This window comes from Acanthaster planci, linkage group LG08 (assembly GCF_054643075.1).
Source record: "Acanthaster planci isolate LZ-2023a linkage group LG08, COTS_SCS, whole genome shotgun sequence".
NCBI lineage: Eukaryota > Metazoa > Echinodermata > Asteroidea > Valvatida > Acanthasteridae > Acanthaster > Acanthaster planci.
The window spans coordinates 20,275,933-20,297,189 of NC_141784.1; the positions used below are offsets into that span (position 1 = coordinate 20,275,933).

Here is a 21,257-nt window from a genome sequence, read left to right on the forward strand (position 1 = left end):
CTTGGGGCCAATTCCTCGTGCTTGCTATCCCTGCGTCGGGAACTGAGTGCCTCACTTCGGCTCGGCACGCGTGTCCAACCTTAACTCCCCCCCCCCGAGCGTCTCCCCTTCACTGTTTTCTCACAGATTGAACGAGGAAGCATGTGGTGGGCCAGCGATGCCTTAATTGGAGCGGGGGCCCGGGGGCCCGGGGGCTGTTAGATTTTTCTATTTGGCGCAGGGGATCTGCAATATCACGACTCACTGACGACGTGACGCCCCAACCACGCATGGGCGTGTGAATGCCTCACAGTTGCCGATCAGACTATCATGAAAAGAAAACATAAATTGCCATTCACACCGTGCTGCCTCTGATCAGACGCAAATCTGCGAACCTGATTTTGTTTTTGTTTCTCTTTTAATTGCAGGAAATCCCCGTTCCTGTTGGTCAATAATCCTTCATTTATGAATGTTTGTGTAAGTGCATTAAGGCAGAAGACGAGGTTGGAACCGATTTCGCATGGGCAGTCGCACGAGGGATCCATTGATGATCTTGTCCCCTCCGGTTCCATGTCCAATATTTTGGTTGCTGGTGTAGTAGAAAGTAATGGTCTGGCATAAACCCAGCAGCCTGCTGTCCCTAATCCACCGATCGAGAGGGCGCGGAAGTACGGCAGCGCAACGGGATCCACCGACCGTGGGCTCGCACTCATTGCCGGGTGAAACACAAACCCCCGGCCCGTCTACCGCTTTTTTTGGGGGGGGGGGCAATGTGATGTTTCTTGTTTCACGGAGCAGCATGGAGCGATTGATGAGGGTCGGTGGGCGAAGCTCGCCTCAATGTCGTCACCGCCCCTCTTTCTTTCTGCCGCTCTACACGGACACCGTCGGGCTGCTGTGGACGGGATCTCCCTGGGGGGCTCCAACATCGATTTGCTGTCTTGACCCCCCTGGGCGAATGTACGCCACGTCCGGCCGCACACGGCTTGATAGACAAGAGTTTCCCACCACGTCAACTCGTGTTGAGAGCGACGCAACCCCGTGCCGTCAGATCTCATAGCATGGAATTCAATGACTCACTCTTAACTCGATTAATGCCAACTACACACGACGGCCACAATCTCGATGAGTTTCTTATAAAATCGTAATGACAGCCACCTTGATATTTCCATCATCAAAGCACATGATGCTGTCAACCAATATTGTGCGTAAATTTCAAAGCGATGATTGAAAACAAGAACGCGGTTCCATCCACCATGAATTGTATTCCCTTTAAGGAAAACAAACATCCAAACAGACGAGTTTCCACTGACACTATTACAGATATTGATCCTTTTATCACATTTCATCTAAATGTATCAGGCCTCATCTCCCTCATTCGAATTTCGCCGTGCTTTCGTCATAAATATTTTAGTTACACCCACAACCTGTCGGAGCTGTTTTTATGTATGTTTTAATTTTATGGACTTCTTTTTAAACGAAGAGAAAGTATGAAAGTATTGAACATTCTTTACAGATTGCTCGAACTCTTCTTGCAACATCTAAGTGAGAAACACTCTGTTTTACGTCTTTTAGGATTCAAACCCTTATCTTTCAGGTTGACCACATTGTGAAACAAAATGACCATTAGCTGTGGCCATTACTAGTTGTAAAGACAGAAAATGTGCCCTTTACCGTAGAACAAGAATCCTGGTCACAAACAGTAAACAAGAGCTTTCTGTGTTACTTTAGCGCCTTTCATTTTCCGACCAGGAACCAATGCCATAGACCTGATCAGAGGTAGGGCCTAACGCAGAAACATCCGGAGCTTCAAACTGTTTTTTCTTAGCAAATGTGGGTTACCAGCCAACATGTTATGCGTTGTACATAACTTGCGACTGGTTGCCCTACCGTGTTTGCGTAGCACGTGGCGTTGCTGAGCATTGTTTAATGCAATGTAGCGCTTTTTAGAAGATTGTATATGGGCTTTACAGTATTACCGTACTTGCCTCTTTGACCAGTGGAGGTTTTTCCTTCGCCCACATCAAGTTTAAGCAAGCGTAAGTGAGTGGAATGACACCACGGTAACGACGTTTCTTGGATATTATAGTATTTATAGTTGCAAATAGGTTATTTGGGAGAAATGTTGTGGTAAATTTTTCAGCATTAGGGAGACATTGGCTTTTAGGGAGACATTTCAGTGTCTCCCTATTTTCAAACTACCAGAAGGAGGCTGAATTTTACCATCCATATTTTGAGAGATGATAGTTTAAGGCCTACAATGAAAACATACAAAGTTTGGTTCAGATCAGATTAGGGAATATTAAATTATGGGACAGTAAAGTTGGAAAAATTTTGTGCACGTTCTTATGGGAATGTCTCCCTAATGACCCATTAGCGGTAATGATTATTTTTAAAATATGATTGCAACGAACTGGGAAATTTAAGATAAAGTTTTCGACAGGTGAAATCTTCTGCTTCGTTTCATGACAATACTATGCAGCGTATCAAAGATTCACAGAACATCGTCTGCTCTCTCCCTCACGTTCCTGGTAGTTGCACATTTTTATTCACCACCCTCCAAGGAACCGATATCAAATCTATTCTTGGCCGCGCGCGAAAGCCCACTTTTCGGCCATGACCGCTGTATATGACTGTGATTTATGTTCTAGGAAATCATGCCTGTGTAGGAGACTTTGCTCATCTTGTGTGTCGTATATCGCCATCTTTCGCAGTCCTGAAGTCATCTGCCAGCAAATCGTACACGATGGGTTGCGCTTGCCCGATAACTATATAAAGCGAGTGTAAGGCTTATCTGTCCATACCACTTCGTAATTTATGTCGAAGTAAGTGCCTTGTGTGCGTTCCTCGCAGCAACGCAAATAGACACCCACCAACATTTCAAATCCGGTGGAGAGGTCTGGCGCTAATGGCGTCCATTCTGAACAGGTTCTGATGTGTTGCGTGCAAGGCCACGTTAGAAATCCACGAGAGCCCCTGCTCCCAACAGAGTGTGGAAGTTGGCCTTCTGAATAACATCAGTAATTTTGCGAGAAATAAATTCTGGAGCCCGAGAGGTCACTGTCTGGCACCAAGAAGTGAAGTCGCTAGCACGCGTGCATGATGCAGGAATGCATGACGAGATAATGAGCCAGCTTTTGTGAAATCTGAGTGCACTATTGTTTGTCTTTTGTGTGTTACAAGAAAGTATACACGAAGCGTCACCTATAAGCTGTGCAGTTGCATAATTTTCTCTATGTAATCTCCGCAAGTGATTGTTCGTAGTGAAAATTTAGGATGTCAGAGGTGAAAACTACTAGCCGAATAAGCCATTTGCGAGTTAAATTGGGATAAAATCTGGTACACTGAGTTATCTGATTGCACATAAACATAACCATGTGAATTCCCAAGTCTAAAGATTCTGTTGCTATACCTCGTGATTCGGGGCAAGCTTTTGCTTATCGACCACCATCTCTTAAATGGACTGGTTCCTTCGTGCCCTTCTTTTCCATTGTGTGTTGTTGCAAGGCGTCTCTTATGTAACTAAGGAAAAGCTTGCTCCGAATCACGAGGTATAGCAACAGTGAAATAGTACGAAGAATTCCAATTGTTATGCTCACGTGAATTTAAAGAACTCACTGTACCAGACTTTGTTCAAATTTAACTCGCAAAAAGCTTATTGGTTTTAGCGTTACCGGTATGGTAGTAAGTCACCAGAGGGGTTTTTTCATCCAACAGACGACATTATTCGGATTGTAAAAGAAAGACCAAGAACATGTCAAAGAACCAAAAGGAATTCAATCCTCACATTTGCTTCAGATTTTATGTGAACATATACAGTTTATTTCATATAAACGAATTCCTAATTTGTTATTAAATGTCGCTGTGATTTCTGCCATAACATAACGCATCAAATAGCATTTCTAGTCCATAATTATGTACAGGCATTAACGGTGATAAGATTGGGCATATTCTTCCAATGATTCCAAGCATTTAAGTGCAAACAAAACTCGACAACAGTGCTTCGAATCTAAGGTGTATAATAATGGCATTGAAAACGGAAAATGGGGCATTGCTACAAAATCTGACGCTCTAACGTTGAAGTTTATACGACATTATACTGATCGTAATGCGAGGGTTATCAAGTTCTTGTTTCGCTCACTTTTGTGAAAAGCATAAACTGGATCTCGTATAACGACAGAACGACCGTAAAGCAAGCAGACATATCAGTCAAAAACTTAGGTGTCGGGCTGGCAAACACGAAGCACAAAAACGTTGATGTTAAAATTTCGAAGCTCTCCCTTCAATGATTCGCGGAGAGCATCCAAGTCGACGGCTGTTTTCCAATATTTTCCCACTTTCACTTCATGACACAGATTATGAACCGAAAAAAACGAATACACAGTGATTAATTAGTCACATCAACCAGTCGACAGTTGTGGGAAAAATCCTTTGGTGCGTACTTTAAAAAAAAACACGTCACACCTAGAATCCATAAGTAAAATAATTTGGTGTCAAACAAACCATGTGGGAATGTTTTAAAAAATATTCTGTCTCCTTCGATAATTTTGAGCCCATTAAAACTGCCAGTTGTCAGGAAGTACACGTCCAGTAGATGACAGGAAACAATGTGTTTTCTTGGGGTGAATATGAGATTTTCAAACTTGAGTTTGAAAAGTCAAACCCTCCTCTAGGATGGTAGTCTCTCGGCTCGTCCCCAGAACTGAGATATTATCTACCCAAGAGGAAGGATGTGACTTTGCAAAAGGCCACGTGCAGATTTCATGTTCATTATTCATCCCCGGCCTGGCCAAGCCAACCTGGTCCACCAGAGGGCACACAAATCCTCTTAACAGAAATTTGCCCGCATAAAAAACACGTTCAACCAACGAGCCGTTTGACACAAATTTGGGTGTTTTTTTTCCGGAACCGCAGATACTGAAGAAGAGAATTGCACGAAACTGCACGATTTGGGACTTAAAACGACACTAATTCCACATTGTCAACCATTCGGTAAACTTGAACTTTCCCCCCGTTTTGTTCGCACCTGTCTTGACATGCAAGCACAAGTTTAGAAATTCTGTCAGCACACTCTTCGATCGGAGAGCGACTAGGATAACTCTTTTCGGAGTTGACACGTTTCAGAGTTACGCACTGGAAAAGTCATTGCAACTGTGCGACCTACTTTTCGAAGTTCCCTTCCAGACAATTCGAAATCCAGGCTAACTACGCTTAAAAAGGAAAGTTTGGAAAATATATTCGAGTCGTAAATCTTTGGTTGGGTGGTGGTGCTCTTTTGAATCTAAAAGGTAGTGAGGGGGGACTTTGGTTGAGCAAAGCAGGGGACCTAGGTGCTACGCGACTTCCGCGACCAGAAGTACTTGAGTAGTTGCTTGTCGAGGGGTAGGTGCCATTTGTTGCCGGCAGTCATGCCCGGCTCCAAGAGCTCGTCGGCGTCTGCGGGTACCGTGTTGAGGATCTCGTTCAGCTGTTTGTCGGGCTCCGCCTCGACCACGCCCTCTGGCGGCATGTTGAAATTCCGTCCGAAGCGGGGAAGATGCCGACGGAACTGTCCGGACTCGAAGGCTTGCATCGCTGCATTCACAAGAGGGGAGTGGGGTGGGGTGGGGAGAGAGAGAAAGGAGGCAGACTGTCATTTGTTTGAATAACACTGGACGATTTGAGCCCAAAGGATGGTAAAAACAACTTGCTCTTCAGTCTTTGAGAATGTTAACAAAAATGTCTTGCATCAAACCATTGGGGTATTGTAATGGAGGTAACCTGCCAATGCTACGAAAAAAATTTCCATTTTCATTATTTGTCAAAATAAAAGAGGAAAGACAGTTTTTATGTGGTGATATTCGTCATGCGTGAGTTGTCGACAGGATCATTCGATCTTTCGCTCACTAAGTACTTGCTCCTTTCGTCGTCCAGTTCAGTGTACGGTCCATTTTCTTGTCTCGATTTTTGTATGGCTATATGGGCTAAATATCGTGCAGATACTGGTCAATCTCTTGTTGCTGGGGTCAGTTAAATGGCACGTACGAAACCCCTTGTTTGTTCAAGGTCCCGCGGCACGCAAAGTACGAAAAGTCCCAACTCAGTGGAGATCGACGAGCCCGTTCCATATTATTGATTGTGCCATCTCTGGTTTGAAGAAATTCTCCTCATTACAAATTTAGGACGTTTGGCACAATTTACAGCACTGTCATGGAGGGACTCCGAACCCGAGACTTCTGCAACTCGCCCCTCCAGAAAGTCACGGAGAGATCCTGCCCGCACGGGATATAAATAAGTAATTACACGTACCCACGTTATGAGAAAAAAAATCGAGGTATCGGTTCAAGTGAAATCCCAAAACCTCTAATCGCATTCAGCAAGGAGATCGAAATCAGCATTGACTGAGGTTCTTAATATCCCTCGAGTAAAAAAAAAAAAAGAACACTCACAGGGAATGTTGTATGTGTTTTGGCTGCAAACGCATGAACGTCATGTCTTATGATTTAGATGGTGACGCGACGTGAATGTCAATTTCGTCAGTTGTTATGTATTCCTTGATGCGGGTTTACTCTCGGAGGCGATAGTGTGAGTTTACAGGGCCATTGCAGTGTTGATAGCTGCCAACGAGGTTCGGTAATTTGCGGAAATTCGTGCCACTTCACTCGAATAACCAAATTTATTTGAGTGTAGCGCGTGCATAGTTCAGAGTACGATAAAAACAAATAAATTATAAAGTATTTAAACTTGATGATAAGTCTACTTTAACGTTTATGTAAGACAGAATTGTCATCAGAATTGTTACTGTAGATGAACCACCCCAAAAAGATTTATCTCAACAAATTGTGAGTAGAGGGTTTGTATGGCTGTCATTTTGCAGGCTAGTGCCTTTGTTGCACGGGGTATGCACACGGGAGGGTTCCCCTATGGAACAAAATAACTGCCCTGCAACATGGCTACCGCGCAAAGCCTCTCTATAGACACTACGGAAAATAGCCTGAATTTAGGAGAAAATGACACATCTTACAGCTGAACCGTTTGCGCCCGCGTTTATCATTACAGACTCACTGAAAATTTCTGCTTCAACTTGCCTTACCTAAGCTACAATGTAAGAGTTATAGTAGAAAATTGACAATAGAAGAAAGTTGTGTGATTTTTTTTGGCAATAAGTCTCACAAGATACAAACGTAGTGTTTACATCGAGAAGCAATATTTCAGTTTTGAGGAAACAGATAGCTGTGTAATAATGCTTTAGCATTAAACTGTGTTGATCGATATGGTGCGTGTGGGTTGTGCGCAGGCGCTGAAGGCTGTACAGGCGAGGAAATCGCATAGAATTAGGTCGATCGGATTTACCCTAAATAACAGAGATAATAAATCGATTGCTATCGTTACAGAACTGGCGATGTCCGCAAGAAGCTCAGCTTGTGTCTCGAGACCTCGAGGGGAGAACTAAGGGAAAAACAGAGACGAGCCGAGGGTAAGTTTGCGTGTCATTTTGACTACAAGACGTTAGTATTGACATCTTCAAATTGAGTTCATAGCAAGGGCTGAATATCAGTTACACATTTCCGCTGCTTACTGTTAGCCGATGCATCATCTCGGGCGTAATCTACAGACTGGAAAGACATTACAGGAAACCACGGACAAACGTCAACGTCCTCGTTGGAGACTATTTTAGGGGCTTAAGAAGATGGATTATTTCTCCCCTCACTGCGTTTGGCCATTTTGAAAGTAATTCATGCGAGTTTCTGTTTGGATGTGTGTCATTTCAAGTGGGCCTTTCGAAAACCGCTGTCAAGAACCGGGGCTGCATTAAAGTTAATGTTTAATGATCATATTCGGCTTGAGAGAGTACGAAAAAAGGATGCGTGTTTTCCATCTGGTTTCGTATGCCTATTATGTGCAGTGTTGCAAGAACTTAATCTTGTTTCTCAAAGTCCACATGCATGAAATGCACGTTATCTAACGAAAAATGGCCTGAAGCAAAATCAGTCTGGGCAGTTTGCAGCATACCATGTTTTGCAAACGTCTAATTTCATTTTCAAAGCCTTTGCATTTGATTGGAGGTAATTTTTTTTTTCTGTTGAGGATTTTTTTAAAGCACTTAGAAGATTGGCTTGTATGCTTTGCTGCAGTCATGAAGCTCTTTCGACTCCGAAACGCCGCTGCTTAAAATTTTGACTGGCGGTACAACATTTTGTACCACGTGATATTTGCAGACAATGGTTGTCGTTTGTCGACGGCGGGTAATTAAAATGAAAATACTCTGCCCTTCCTCAGAGCAATCCATATCTATGCCTATCTCAATAACTTCTCCCTCCATGCGGACATTACGTGAGCCAGTGGATCACGTTTCCAGTCTCCGACTGGTTTAATCCAAAATCAAAGAACGGAACATTAAAAAGTCGAATTGGTAACCGTCTACCGGACTCTGTATCTCTTCGAGGGGGGGGGAAGCGGAAAAACCAGCCGAGGCGGAAAAGGAAAACAATCAGTCGGAGAAATGGCGTTTAAAGACCGGCACGCACGGGTAAATCGAGCTCGCTCAAATGGGGAGTTGAAATCAATCCGCCACGGGCTTTTTAGCAAAGAAAAAACAGAGGACACGACAGAAGGATGACGTCAGGAGTCGTAAAAGACAGGCTTTAGTATGCGTCGGAGAAGCGCGATGTGCAGCAGGCGACGATTACGGTGGCACCGCGTGTCTGAGCAACTGGCCCGTCTATCGAAACAAGACGAGTGTCGGGGGTTACGTTACTTGGGCAATATTCCTTCCAAGTGATTGTTAAGGACCGAAAGAAAGACAGGAATCGCTGCAGAACAACAGGGCTTACGGGTTAAGCCGCGAGAGTAAGCCCGTATTAGACTGAGTCAAATCGGCCATCTGAAGTTCTCATGGAGGTCTGCCTGTCTCTTTACGAACACTGGAAGTGAACTCAGTCCATGGGTCATCTGAAGTCACGTCTCGTGCATTAAACAGAGGAGAGGGTCGATATGCATCCGTTGTGAGAAACAAGACGAATACGATTGAATAGGGAACTATATTGTAAACAAATTTACGCATCCAATTCAGTGGTAATAAACGACATGATAGTTATACATCCTGGTCCTCGACAAATGCAAAGTAGATGCGGTACAAGATTACGTTCATATAACGTTGCCATATGAAACAGTGAACAGTGTATCGGACATTTCTTAATTGAATATCGATAATTTCATATCGTCACCTTTTGCGGAAACGCTGATCCCATCGTTGAAGCATTCCAGGTTTAATAGCGCTCAATAGCAATTATTCTGGGAAATGAAGGATGCTGAAGTTGCCGCTGCAAAGTTCTCAACTCCGCAACGCGACCTGGGCAAAAGTGCGATCGTCGCTTCCGCCTGATGGGTCGTTCACCGAAACTGAAGCCGGACAGATGTGGACAAACTCCGCGTCGGGTCTTTACTAAAACGATCCTATCGAGCCGGCCCAGGTAACCTGTAACCGGACTTGACACGGAAGTGCACTTCCTACTATTTGTTCACAGACGTGTCCCCCTTCGTTACTTTTCAGCTAGAAAAATGTGGTGTTAAACGCTTAATCTGCGCATCGAAGAGCTTCCAAAATTATGGTGTATGGTCATTTCCATTACAGTTGTTTTCATTTCATAAACCGTATTTGACGCTGCGTTCAGCGAACAAGTTCTGTTTTCGCAGTGACAAATAAAAACGACTGGTTACGTATTTTCTACTTTAAAAAAAAATTTCAGAGACGTGAGATACAGTTTGAATACGACGTAACCAAGGCATGAAATGAAGAACACGTTCTTTCATTCTTCAAAAAAATCTAACGTAGCTCAAGAATTTCCAGCACTTAGGCCTTGTTTTCAAGTGGATTTTTTTTCCAAGACAGGAATGACCACAACGGAGCGAGTTGTTCACGCCATCGAAACAAATACATAGCTGTATTTACCCCAGTTCGCCATACACTACGAGTGCTTGCAATTTGTACACTTTGTAACCCTATACATTTAAAATAATTGGATTGGCCGTTATCCGGCGCACGAGGAATGGGAAAAATCCCTAGAAATCGTGACCAACTTAATACTGTTCACTGCGTACCGAGATCAAACAAAATTAAGCCCGAGATTCGCACACGTAGCGTCTTCCACAAAGCATTGAAACACCGAGGATGATCATATTACTTTTCACATATCTTTTGATTGGTTGCCAGTGGCCCGGTTAAAGCACACAGCTCTGGGTTAGAGTTGAGGACACAGCTGCGTGCCTTCGAGATACAGAAGCCGTAAAAAAACCTGTGCTGTGTCTTTATTGCAACCTCTTTTCCATCTCCAGAACCTTCTTATTTCTCAAATGTGCGTTGTACACTGAAAATTACAGTAACTTTAAAAGTGCTGCAGGCTGCCAACAGGAAGACGGCTATCGGAATATGTTTGGCTATGAGGAATTTGATTAAATTGCGCGGCAACTTAGCGTTGTCAGAAGAATCTGAAGTGTCAACATGCACTTCCAGCGAGAGGCCCCTGCGTTCTCTTCGTGAGCCGGACGCCGATAAATAGTAAAGGCACCGCGTCGGCTGTACCTTCGAGCGCTTATACCACACGAAAATTGGATTGGAGTTTGGTTTGCGAATGTGACTCTATGCAATCGTATGGCCCTTTTGATTACATAAATACATCGAGGCGGTCTCCAGACGAGTCCAGCGTTTGATGAAGTGGCCGCAAAAGGTGGTCATTTTTTATAGCCTTAATTCTCTAGTTTTCAATTTTCCAGTATTCTTGCCGATGCGTTTGAGACAACGAGTAGGCGGCGGATATCGTTTTCGAATCGTCGCCTCGGCTTCCGGAGCGCGTTCAGCGCGGCGTTAGGGACAGCGCTGGCTAATTACAAGCGTCGGTTAAACTCCCCGTCCCCTACGCACTTCGTCTCTTTGGTAATTGATATCTATTGGAGACTGACCCTCAGCGCCAAGCCTGCGAGGGAAACTCGCCCCGGCTCGGCCAAAATTGACTTCACTGGATCACTTGAGTTCGGCATTGAAAATTACCAGTTCTCTGGAGTCAGTCTTGCGTGTGACGATATGACATACCGGCAGTGGGCTCGGGTTTTCGTCGTCCTCCGTAAGATCTGACTGAAGTTGTTTGAGTACGATGATAAACCCAAGTGGAATGGAGATCCAGAAGCCCATCAAAGGGTTATTTGTCTTGGATCAAGTCGCCCCTCCTCCACTTTTTGCCTGGACTTGCCGGTATCTCTGCTGTCTTGCCTGCTTTTTTTTTTTCAAAGAAAATAATCCCTCTCACGAAAAGAATTTCCGAAAATAAGCACTCGTCGTGGACAAAAGCTTAATTTTTGGGGGGGACTGCGCGACAGGGGAACAATTTCCAGCCACCCTATTAAGCTGGAATACCGCCAGTCTTACGCTCGTTTGAATGGGTTGTCTGTATGCATACGGTGGTGCGCACCCAGAAACATTGATTTTGTGCCCCATCACTACCTTGTGCAGGATGCGGAACCTACAAATGCAGTTTATTGATTCCGACTGTTGTTACCTTCTTCCCAGCTTTTGGAAACTGATGCAGACTTTCACGCATTTCCTCGATGTTCGCGTTGAAAGTTCCCCCCTGTTGCGCTCGTTGCTATATCGATCTCAACGTTCCGGCACTCCAATAGCTTCGTATTGCGTGTCTGTTTTGTAACGTAAGTCAGTCTGGTTTCCAATTGACTATGTAAATGGTACTTTATCAATGCGAACCTAACCAGTGGTTTCGTAGGCCTTGATATCTTTTCCCTCCGTGAGGTTGGTATTGTATTTTGGCTGTAGGGGTAATACTTGTATTCTGTTCGGTCTTCCAAGTGAAATAAAAACTTTCCAATCCTCGTTTGCGCGCACTGTATGTCGTTAATAATTATCCATATTCAACAGTCTGTTTAAAGCAACAGAAGGCATGTGTGGAGACTAATGTCTACGTTAACTGAGTAATATCAGAACTTTGAATCAATCGATTTGAAGACAGTGCAAAGTAGAATTCCTTTTCTAGCAGTCTTCAGGCAGCAGTAACAAGACCATCTTGTCCGATGGGGGGTTAGATTGGCTTAGTCTTTGTGCCAACAGCACTCTCCAGGCCGTCAAAACGTCATGGCCCGAAAGATAAATCTCACTCAAAGCTAGATTTTAATATGGGTGAATCGAATTGGGCCTACAAGAGACCGGAATGACACCAGGGCAAGGTTTCATCCTTCTTTTCATTCGCTCCCCTCTCTGTCATAGCATGGTGTTATCCGTCCCCAAATCCCTGCCTCAAAAACTGTCTCTTGAATTATTGATGGAAATACAGCTTTCCCTTATAATAAGGCAGGACCTCAATAGAGAGCGCAAAGTTGCATGCAACCGAATTTCCACTCGGCACTGTTCAAATCTACTGTCGGTGTATTTCAGGTAGGACGGAGGTCTGGATGTGTACGGTAACAAATAAATTGAAAATATTGATTAAATACTGAGAGAGGTACGGTAGTACATGTTGTGTCCGCACTGTCGATGGCTTTGAAATCTGTTCACTGTAAAACAGGGTGGTGTTAATTTAACACCCTGGGCATTATAAGACTATACCAGACTGGGCGCAATCCTCTGATAACACTCAGAGGGATATATTAACACCAATTTAAAGCCACAGTTTTTGCAGTATTTGACTGCTATTTTTGGCTCATCTCAGCCTTGAAGCAAAAGGTTAAAACGGCAAGAACATCAGATTACAGGAAGCCTCACCATAAAGTCAGGTAAATCGCCCCCCGGCCAGTAAATCTTGTGCCCCGTAAATGGCCCTTAATGATTGCCTGGCGAACCCATGCCCAAACTACTGCACAAGCCTCAGGCGAAGAAAACCCTTTTTTTTGTAAGAGAAAGATTTTTCGCGATTTTGAGGTTGCGGTTCATTATCACCAATTACCAAGATCTTTGTGCTCCACAGAGGCGAAGATGGGGCTGATACTGCCCGTTAGCCATGGCTCCCTGGCTGTCCGGCGCGTTTTTACCGCGGCCTCTCGACGACAGTGGTCTTTGATTCAGTGGCGGAACGGCACTTTACGTCAAGGAGCAAATCTACAGCGCCATTAATAATCGTGTATGACGGCCCGTATGCGCCATGTCCCGATAGTGCCGTCTGGTGTGATTGTCGACGGGAGACGAGTGGACACCAAAATGGTGAAACGTTGCACCCGCTCATCTTGGGCTGACATGATCACAATTTACAGCCAGAGATGGAAAATTTATTGAATTTTAAGCAGAAGAGACCGCGCGGGCTTTATCTGGCGTTTAAAATTAAAATTCCTCAGAAATAAATACACGCAGAACAACCCTTATCTTAATTATCATAACTGATAGTGGTGCCTTTTTTTTTAGGTATGATTATCGCAGAGCTAGCAGGCATAATGCACTTGAAGTACGAATCTGAACGTGTATGAGTAGACTTACATTTAGCACTGATTAAACTATGAACGATCATTAGCTGAGCTCTATTCCCAAAGTGTTTCAATTTGACTATACGCAAGACTGCCATACTTTGATATGCCAGTACTGGTTTGAGCAGTTTACACAGGGAGATGGGTAGTCTGCAAAGCACCAAAACCAAGATGGAGTTCATGATGTGGACTAAACCTTAGTCTTGATTCGTCCTGTTATTGCGGCAGGGGCTTCTTGCTTTGGTCATAAAAAGGAAAGGAAATCGTTCCAAATCATGGAGGAAGGTATACAGAGTATGTTTGTCGGGGGACGTCGGGGATTACGGTTGCCCAGAAACCGCGAGCGACCGTGGCATTCGGAGATCAGCGGGAACAATCCCCCGTCGTATCGGCTCTACACGGTCGTTGATCCTCCCAGAAAGACGGTAATCATCCGCAAACTTCGTTCAAGCCCGCCTTCCCTTTACACTCACGTGGAAGCAATTCCACCTGCAAGCCCGGCGTCACGAATGGAATAGAGATTTCTAACACGTGAGGTCTTTCTTATAGTTTTCATCTTCATTGCTGTATGAAGGAAGCGCTAAAGTGTTATGGCCGGTAGAGGGGGTCTTTAACAGAGTATGACTTTCATAAATTGCCATGGTTACGCCGTTGGCCATGCGGTGACAGTCTGTACTCTGTATTAAAAGCTTCAAGATTAATTTGTCCAATTTCGATAGGGGAACTTGTTACCGAGACATTGGGTAGTATGAATAAAAACTAGCAAATGCTATGAAGTTCAAGCAAACAGCAAAAGCATTTACTGAGAAGTAAAAGCATTAAGAATAAGCAGTTGCTTGAATTTGTATGAATAAAATGTTTCTTTTACTGTTCAGCATCTGCTTGTACAAATAGTAGCAAATGCTTTATGCTTGTGGCTGACTTCACAGCCGCGCGGTTCTGCACAATGGGGCTTCCATTGTTTGACACGCAGAGTGCAGCACGGTGCTGTATCTTGAGACCTCAGCATGGCAGATAAGCACGCAGCCAGTAATTTTGATCGCAAAAACCTTGATGAAGAAAATTGCTCTGCCACTCTCAAATGCCTGCATCTGGTTTCTTGAGATTCCCTCCCAAAGGCATACAGCTTTTCCTTTCGAATGACATTTATGAACGCTGCCATTTTGAACACCAGTAAATGCTCCTCGTTTTGAAGCTTGTCCTGACCCAGTCTTGAAAAATGTCAAGTAAATACTCCAATGCTGTGGAACTTTCTCATTTTTATTCATACAAAATGAAGCAACTGCTTATTGTCAAGCACAAGCTTAAAGAGTAAAAAGTAAACACTTTTACTTTTTAGCAATTGCACTAAAGAAAAAGCGTTTGCCTACAAACACTAGTAAATGCTTCAAATGTGGTATTAAAAACAAATGCTACTTTTCATTCATACCACCCATTGTAGTAGTGCAGCTTCTTTTAAGAGCTATACCAAAATATTACGTCTCTGGCTTAGGCTTCACCCTAATATAATTGTGTTTTCACGCAGGCAATATGAAATGTCACCTCAGTAAACAAATTCGTCACAAATATTTGACTGTGGGCTCAAGGAAATTGGGTCTAGGGACACTCGTAGAGTTAAGAGGGGGGTGAGTCAGATTCCACATACGCCTTACCTTTATCTCTCATGTCCGACTGTGCGCGCACCAAACAACAGAGTCCAACTAGCAGGAATAATTTCAAATCCATCTTTAATGATCTGTTGGAAAGAGCAAACAAAGCCCCAATGATTGTCAATTTTGCTGACTGGAGGGAACGGAGATTACCCTTCATGCGGCTTGGGTTATGGCCACTATCAACCGAAACCGTTCCGGAAGGACTTTTCTTCTCTCCTCGCTAATGTCGGCAGGAAATTGTCTGTTTACCATCCAAAATGGGAGGATGTCTTCAAGACAACCCGAGGTTTGACTTGCACAAACTTCATTGTGAACACAGGATTCTAAACAAGATGATTTGAGAGACGAAATTGTCTTCAGTAAATACGTCACAAATTTACAAAGGAGGTTTGGTGACTAAGCGGTAAAATATGATTTTGAGCATTTAATGACGTTTAGAAATGAAACCATGAGATGTTACTTTGAAGGTTCTTACTAATCCTTTGAAAATAGTAGCCTGAAGCTCTTAAATGTAAAAAAAAATCAACTTATTGGAAATGTTTTTATTGTGATGCTGTTTAAAAGAGCTTGTAAGAAAACCCTTATCGAATGTTTTGCAGACATAGTGAGAGACATATTGAAACTAAAACGGACTCGTGTGACTTCCTGATCAGTATGGTGTCAAATCTGAGAAAAAACCGCAGCTGCGTCGGTGAAGCAGGGAAAATAATTGATGTTGTGCGCCACACTAGAACGTCGGGGGTGTTCCGATCAGATCACGTGTGAAGTTGCAAAAACAAACAAACAAACAAACAAACACCAAAAACACCCGACGTCCGTTCCGATGGTGCGTGGGCCACATTTTGTGTAAATTTCGCTTCCCCTTTGTTGACCACAGAGCCCTGTTACTCGAGGTGGGGTGTTTATGAACCGGAGACAGGGCCGATTGCAGGGACAATGTTGTTTGCAGCTTGCTTGCAACTATTGTGACAACTTCACTTTCCTGTTTGAACACTTATTTTAGGACTTAAATCCTGAAATCTTCCCTCAAGAAGAGATCTCTATTATAGATCTTTGCTTTCACCCTTGGATCTTCACTTGCGATTGCTTTTGGGGGGGTCAAGCTATGCCCATCAACACAACACAGGCGTCATCATATCGGATTTCTTCATCTCTATACTTACTCAAAAAAGGGGATTAATATTTTTCTTTCCCGTCTGCTGAACTCATCACATCGGACATTGCGAAGGTCTGGTTGTAAAAAAAGAAGTCGGTTTTCATTTCCACTCCATGTGATTTATATGAAACATTTGTCGCAATGAAAAAACACCCCACATAAAACAAAATGAGAGTCCTAGTCCCTGTTCTGGAGTTGTACGCTAATTGAGAGCGTATACGCTAATATTGCCCTCGCCTGGCTTTCAAAAGACAAGGAGCAAAAAAAAAAAAGCAACCCAAAAAAAACCCACTTTTCCAAGTTGGTTAGTGTCTAGAGTCGACTCGTAAAAGTTAGCAGGCCTGCGGTTCCATGAATTTTCCTCAAAGTCTAGAGGAAAGACTTCAAATGAATTCTTATTCTAACCCTAACCGAACATGTCTGCCAAATGTGTTATCTTTGTGAGTCCATACTCCCCCAGTGTGTTAGTTCCGGACAGAAAATTGTCGGCTCAAATTTCCACAAATTCGTAATTGCAGCAAGCATACCTGCTTTCAGTAAAAACAAGCGAGGCTTTTTAATAACGAGTTTGCCGCCGCTGGCGTCGATAACTAAACAGCCCTCACCACAAGGTCAAAAACTTAATCAGAAAAACAATGACATGACCAGCAGCGCGGTTTGAAGTGCTTGTAGAATCAAACGGTAATGAATTGTTCGATGCAGTTGGACGAGCCCACTCAACGGGGATGAGAATCCTGCGATGACATTCGCTGCTATATCTCATTTTACGGTGTAGCGCTACCGTCGGTTCAATATTGTGATCATCGCTGCCAGCCTTGGTGGGTTCGAGTGGCGGTCTGGGAGGGCGAAAAGTCGCAACCGTAGTGCAAAACTGACGCTTTCGGTCTGAGCTTAGACGAGAAATCAGAAACGGTCGAAGTACCAAACACGGCTTTATACATGTAGAGATGCACGGGATGGACGGAAACTATTGGTTTCGAGCCAATACCTTCCGAGGTAAAACTTAAGTTGTTCCCTTTTCTTGCGACTGTGTCTATAATTTTTACACTAATAATTTTTGTCTGGCATGGTGGCGATCGTGTCCAACCCCTCAAGCCCCAATCTACCCGACCCTATAATTATATAATGTTGCTCACTATCTGCCATAGTCACCATTCTATAATTTGATTGTGTCCTGTTAGATCGGCATGTTGCGATTCGATCGCAATTGAGATCACGTATGGCCCCACTCATGACGGCAAACAGTGCAAAATTGTCCTTAACGCCGCCTTTCAAATTAATTCACATAATTGGAACGGAGGATATTCCCGAGAAAAGTGAAATTCCGTCGGTATCACGTCTCTCAAACCGCCTCGTCCGTCTGAGCACGTCGGATAATTTTTACTCCCCCCACGTGCCAAAAGGGGAACTCGAACAAAGCGCGGAGGCGTACATTATATAAATTGCAATCAACAGCATCAGCGGCTTATTCAATTTGCCTTCTCTCTCCACATGCCCATCGTTATTTACTTTTGATATGGCCTTTTTCTTCTATGCCTCGAAATTTATTTGAATGTCAAATATACGCAGCGGTCTGGACACCCGAAATTGTCGCAATAGCAATAAAGGAGTGCTATGAGGCAGCTCGGGTGTGCATAATGACTTCAGATATTGGAGATTGTTTTACAATTACTGTTGGGGGGGGTACCTGTGATCGTTTTTAGAATTTGAGTCAGGTCATTAGTGCTTCCGTATATAGTCTGGTGATAGACTTTCTAATTCGCAAAAAGCCGTTTTCGCAAAAATTGGTCGCCATTAAAGCTATAAGTACTTGTGTTGTCGGTGCGTGATATTTGTGCTGTGAAATCCGCACTCACAATTGGTATAATCGAATAGTGGTATAATCGAATAGTTGTATAATCGAATAGTGGTGTAATCGAATAGAAGCTTTTACCTTTATAAAGATTTAAACACAGTATTAAAAACATGATATTAGAAATAAACGTTATCATTGGGAATGAGAGACATTTTCTTATGTTTAATAATGTACTACGGGATAAAGCAATGCCGTTTTCAAAATTGATATTACGATCATGTTGCCTTTACACTGTAATCGGTATGCGATGTGATACACACTCTTCGACGGTTCTGTCAGACCCGTGTCTCATCTGTTTCTAAGAGTCAGGGATGAACATCCAGTAAAAACCTGAAGTGGACTTTAAACCACGTGTGGTCGGATTTACAATCTAACTAAAAGATTTCATTTCTCCGGGACTCGTCGGCTATAAACATGGAGGCAGCGACCAGCCCTGAAAACGGACGACCGACACCACTCCTCAGTAAATTGGCAGCGAAACCTATAATATTTCGAAACGCGAATCAATATCAGTAAGGGACACTGTATTACCGTCTATCTTACATCCTCAGCGAGATCCACCTGCTCATAAGGACAATTAAGTCTTGTTTATGACAACCCAAGTTCCCCGTACGCACCTCAGTATAGTGCCGCTTTATGGGTACACGGCACGTCCGCACGCCTCGCCAATTGTGTGCAGAGAAGGGCTTAAAACCGGCCGGGAAAATGTCACGCGTATGGAGTGGGCCCGATCCTATGTCTCCCGGCGTGCTTAATGCTTCGGTAGGAGGGATTTGATGGCGGCATTCGGGGCGGCGGTCTTCCCCTCGGCTCGGTCGTGCCCGCGCCATCCGCCGACTGTATTACGCCGAGGAAAAACACTGCTAAAATAATTTGAACAAGTCGCTGATGTGCGGGGTGATTGCGCGCAGAGCAAATTGACTCAGAGTCTTGACTCAACACAGACGGGTGCGTTCCCAGAGCCGATACAGTGGACACCTTTTAAGAAAATCGTTTTCATCCACATGTGCATAGATGCAATGGTATAGCTGTGGATTGTGGGAGCGACTCCCACGAGTTGAATAAACAGCGTCGGCACGCTGATTTTGTTTGAAAGTTATTACATTGCCTTTTTTTCACAATTTGCATGAAAAGATTCACAGACATTGGGTGTTGTCCCTATCAATGTCGATATCTACAACTAGAAATGACAATACCTTGACTCTGATTTTTTGTTTTTCTTATTCCCTCTGTAAAGTTGTTGAATTCATTCACTTTGGAGAAAATTGTGATAGACTGTAATGAAACTGCTTTCTAAACATGTCTAGGTAATGGAGAAATGATAACATAAAGTAATCGATCTGTTTTGATTTGCCAAATATTAATTGGGGTACAATGTAATGAATACTCAGCACTGAAGCCAAAATGGTCGACTGTAAGAAAACAGCAGTGTGTAAGAACGATCTAAGAAATGATGTTCTTACCTTTTGGAACTCGGTGTAAATCTAGGCCCAGAATAAAATCTACCGCAGCTTCTCCAGACGCGACGTCTTTCCTTGTCGTCGCTGTTGTCCGCCTGTCTCGCTGTTTTTTTCTCTGTCTGTTCACCGATCACCAAGATATTCGCTCGGTCCCGACAGCCTTGTTGTACCGCTCCGCTGAGATGCAGTTTCCTTGCTTGCAAAGCTACCGGCAAATTATTTAAGGACTCGCTGCGAAGCTTTACCAGCACTGCGCTGACGTCACGGCTGCGTCACGTGTCATCCAGCTTGTCTTCCGACCAATGGGGTGTCGCTGTAGAACGAAATGCCACTACAACGTATACCTATAGACACTCACACACGCTGTCAACGCCGCTCTTTACTGTTTACTGTTTCATCTCTAAGGCATTTTTCATGTATAGATTGTTCTGCTCTGTTGTATAACTATGAGTCTTGAAATGTTTACTGTAGGTGATGTTAACTGTTTCCTTTATAATATACGCAACTTAATTAAGGCCGGAATTCCCAATTTGTTTGGTGTTTCGCTGGGGTTTTGGGATGACCTTTTGGCTTTTGAGCTGTTGCAGATTTCTGAACTTCGGTGTTTGTCAATAGTGCGAGTTACGTAGAATGAAATTAAAATGCAAAAGCCAGAACACCCGCTTTAGATAGCGATACAGGGACTTGCTCTTGGGTGCTATGGCATACCTTAGAGATAAGGGTATATACAAACGTCCTATGCAGGTGTGGGGGTTGTCAGCCATTTAGTTTACCATACCGTGAATGGTACCAGTTTTTATGGATACGTCAATCCTGACGTCATTTAAGACGTAGGAGAGCCTAGAGTCAAGGAGGGTCCACTCGCTTGCTCAGCGTTGGGTTCTACCAGCCTACCCGTAATGGGAAGGATGATACGGCCCAATAAATTGCCTTCAATCTTCCAATATTGGTCATAAATTTTAGTGTTAGTCCAATTTGCCGGCGAGAGGAACAGAAGTTGCTTGAATGTTGAATTCCACATAATTGCACATTTGACCGAATTGCAGCGAATGTAACCGATAATGGACGATCGCTCCATCTGAGTCCCTTGTTGACCAAAAATTCGTCCTGGACGGGAGTTTGAAAAAAAACATGAAGACGTGGGCTCGTTATTGATTTGGTAGATATAGCCGTCTCGCTCGCGCGATCGTGTTCCATGTTGCGAATTGCCCCACCCGGGATTTGCCATTTTAATTGAAACTTCAATTTGCCGGCGTGTTCCGCTCAAAAAAGGTGCACTTCAGCACCGGTCTAATCTGTTTACTTTCCGTAAATGATCTTGCCAAACGCGCCGTTCTGATACCCACAAAAAAACCCGAGCCTATTTAGCGAGCATCTCGCGTGGCACGTGGCGCCAGGTATTGCAATTGGGGAAAGTTATCAAGTATTTTAAGTTTCACATAAAATCACTGTACAAAGTATTCAGGGTTTGCTTTTGCTAGGCAGGGACATCAACTTCTCAACTATCAACTTGACCATCTCATTTGAAATATTGAACTCCATGTGGACATTAATACCTTTACTAATTTCGGCCAAAGTATCGACTCATTGAAAATCGATTTCCATTAGCATTATCGAAGCATCTGTGAGCATTCAGTCCCGTAGGGTGCATAAGTATTCTCAAAATGCGCATTCGTAACGTTCTTTACAAGAATACCGAAAGTTTAATCGTGATTAAA

The 21,257-nt window shown here is 43.7% G+C and overlaps 1 protein-coding gene across 1 annotated transcript; it reads right to left on the reverse strand.

Annotated features, from left to right (window-relative positions):
• Positions 1-3,778: 3,778 nt before the first annotated feature.
• Positions 3,779-19,762, reverse strand: LOC110977132 (uncharacterized). Its single transcript, XM_022230987.2, has 3 exons — positions 19,543-19,762; positions 15,069-15,151; positions 3,779-5,553 (listed from the first exon to the last, which is right to left on the reverse strand). Exons 2-3 carry the CDS (start codon positions 15,139-15,141, stop codon positions 5,306-5,308), a joined length of 321 nt encoding a protein of 106 aa, XP_022086679.1. The 5' UTR covers positions 15,142-15,151; positions 19,543-19,762; the 3' UTR covers positions 3,779-5,305.
• Positions 19,763-21,257: the final 1,495 nt, after the last annotated feature.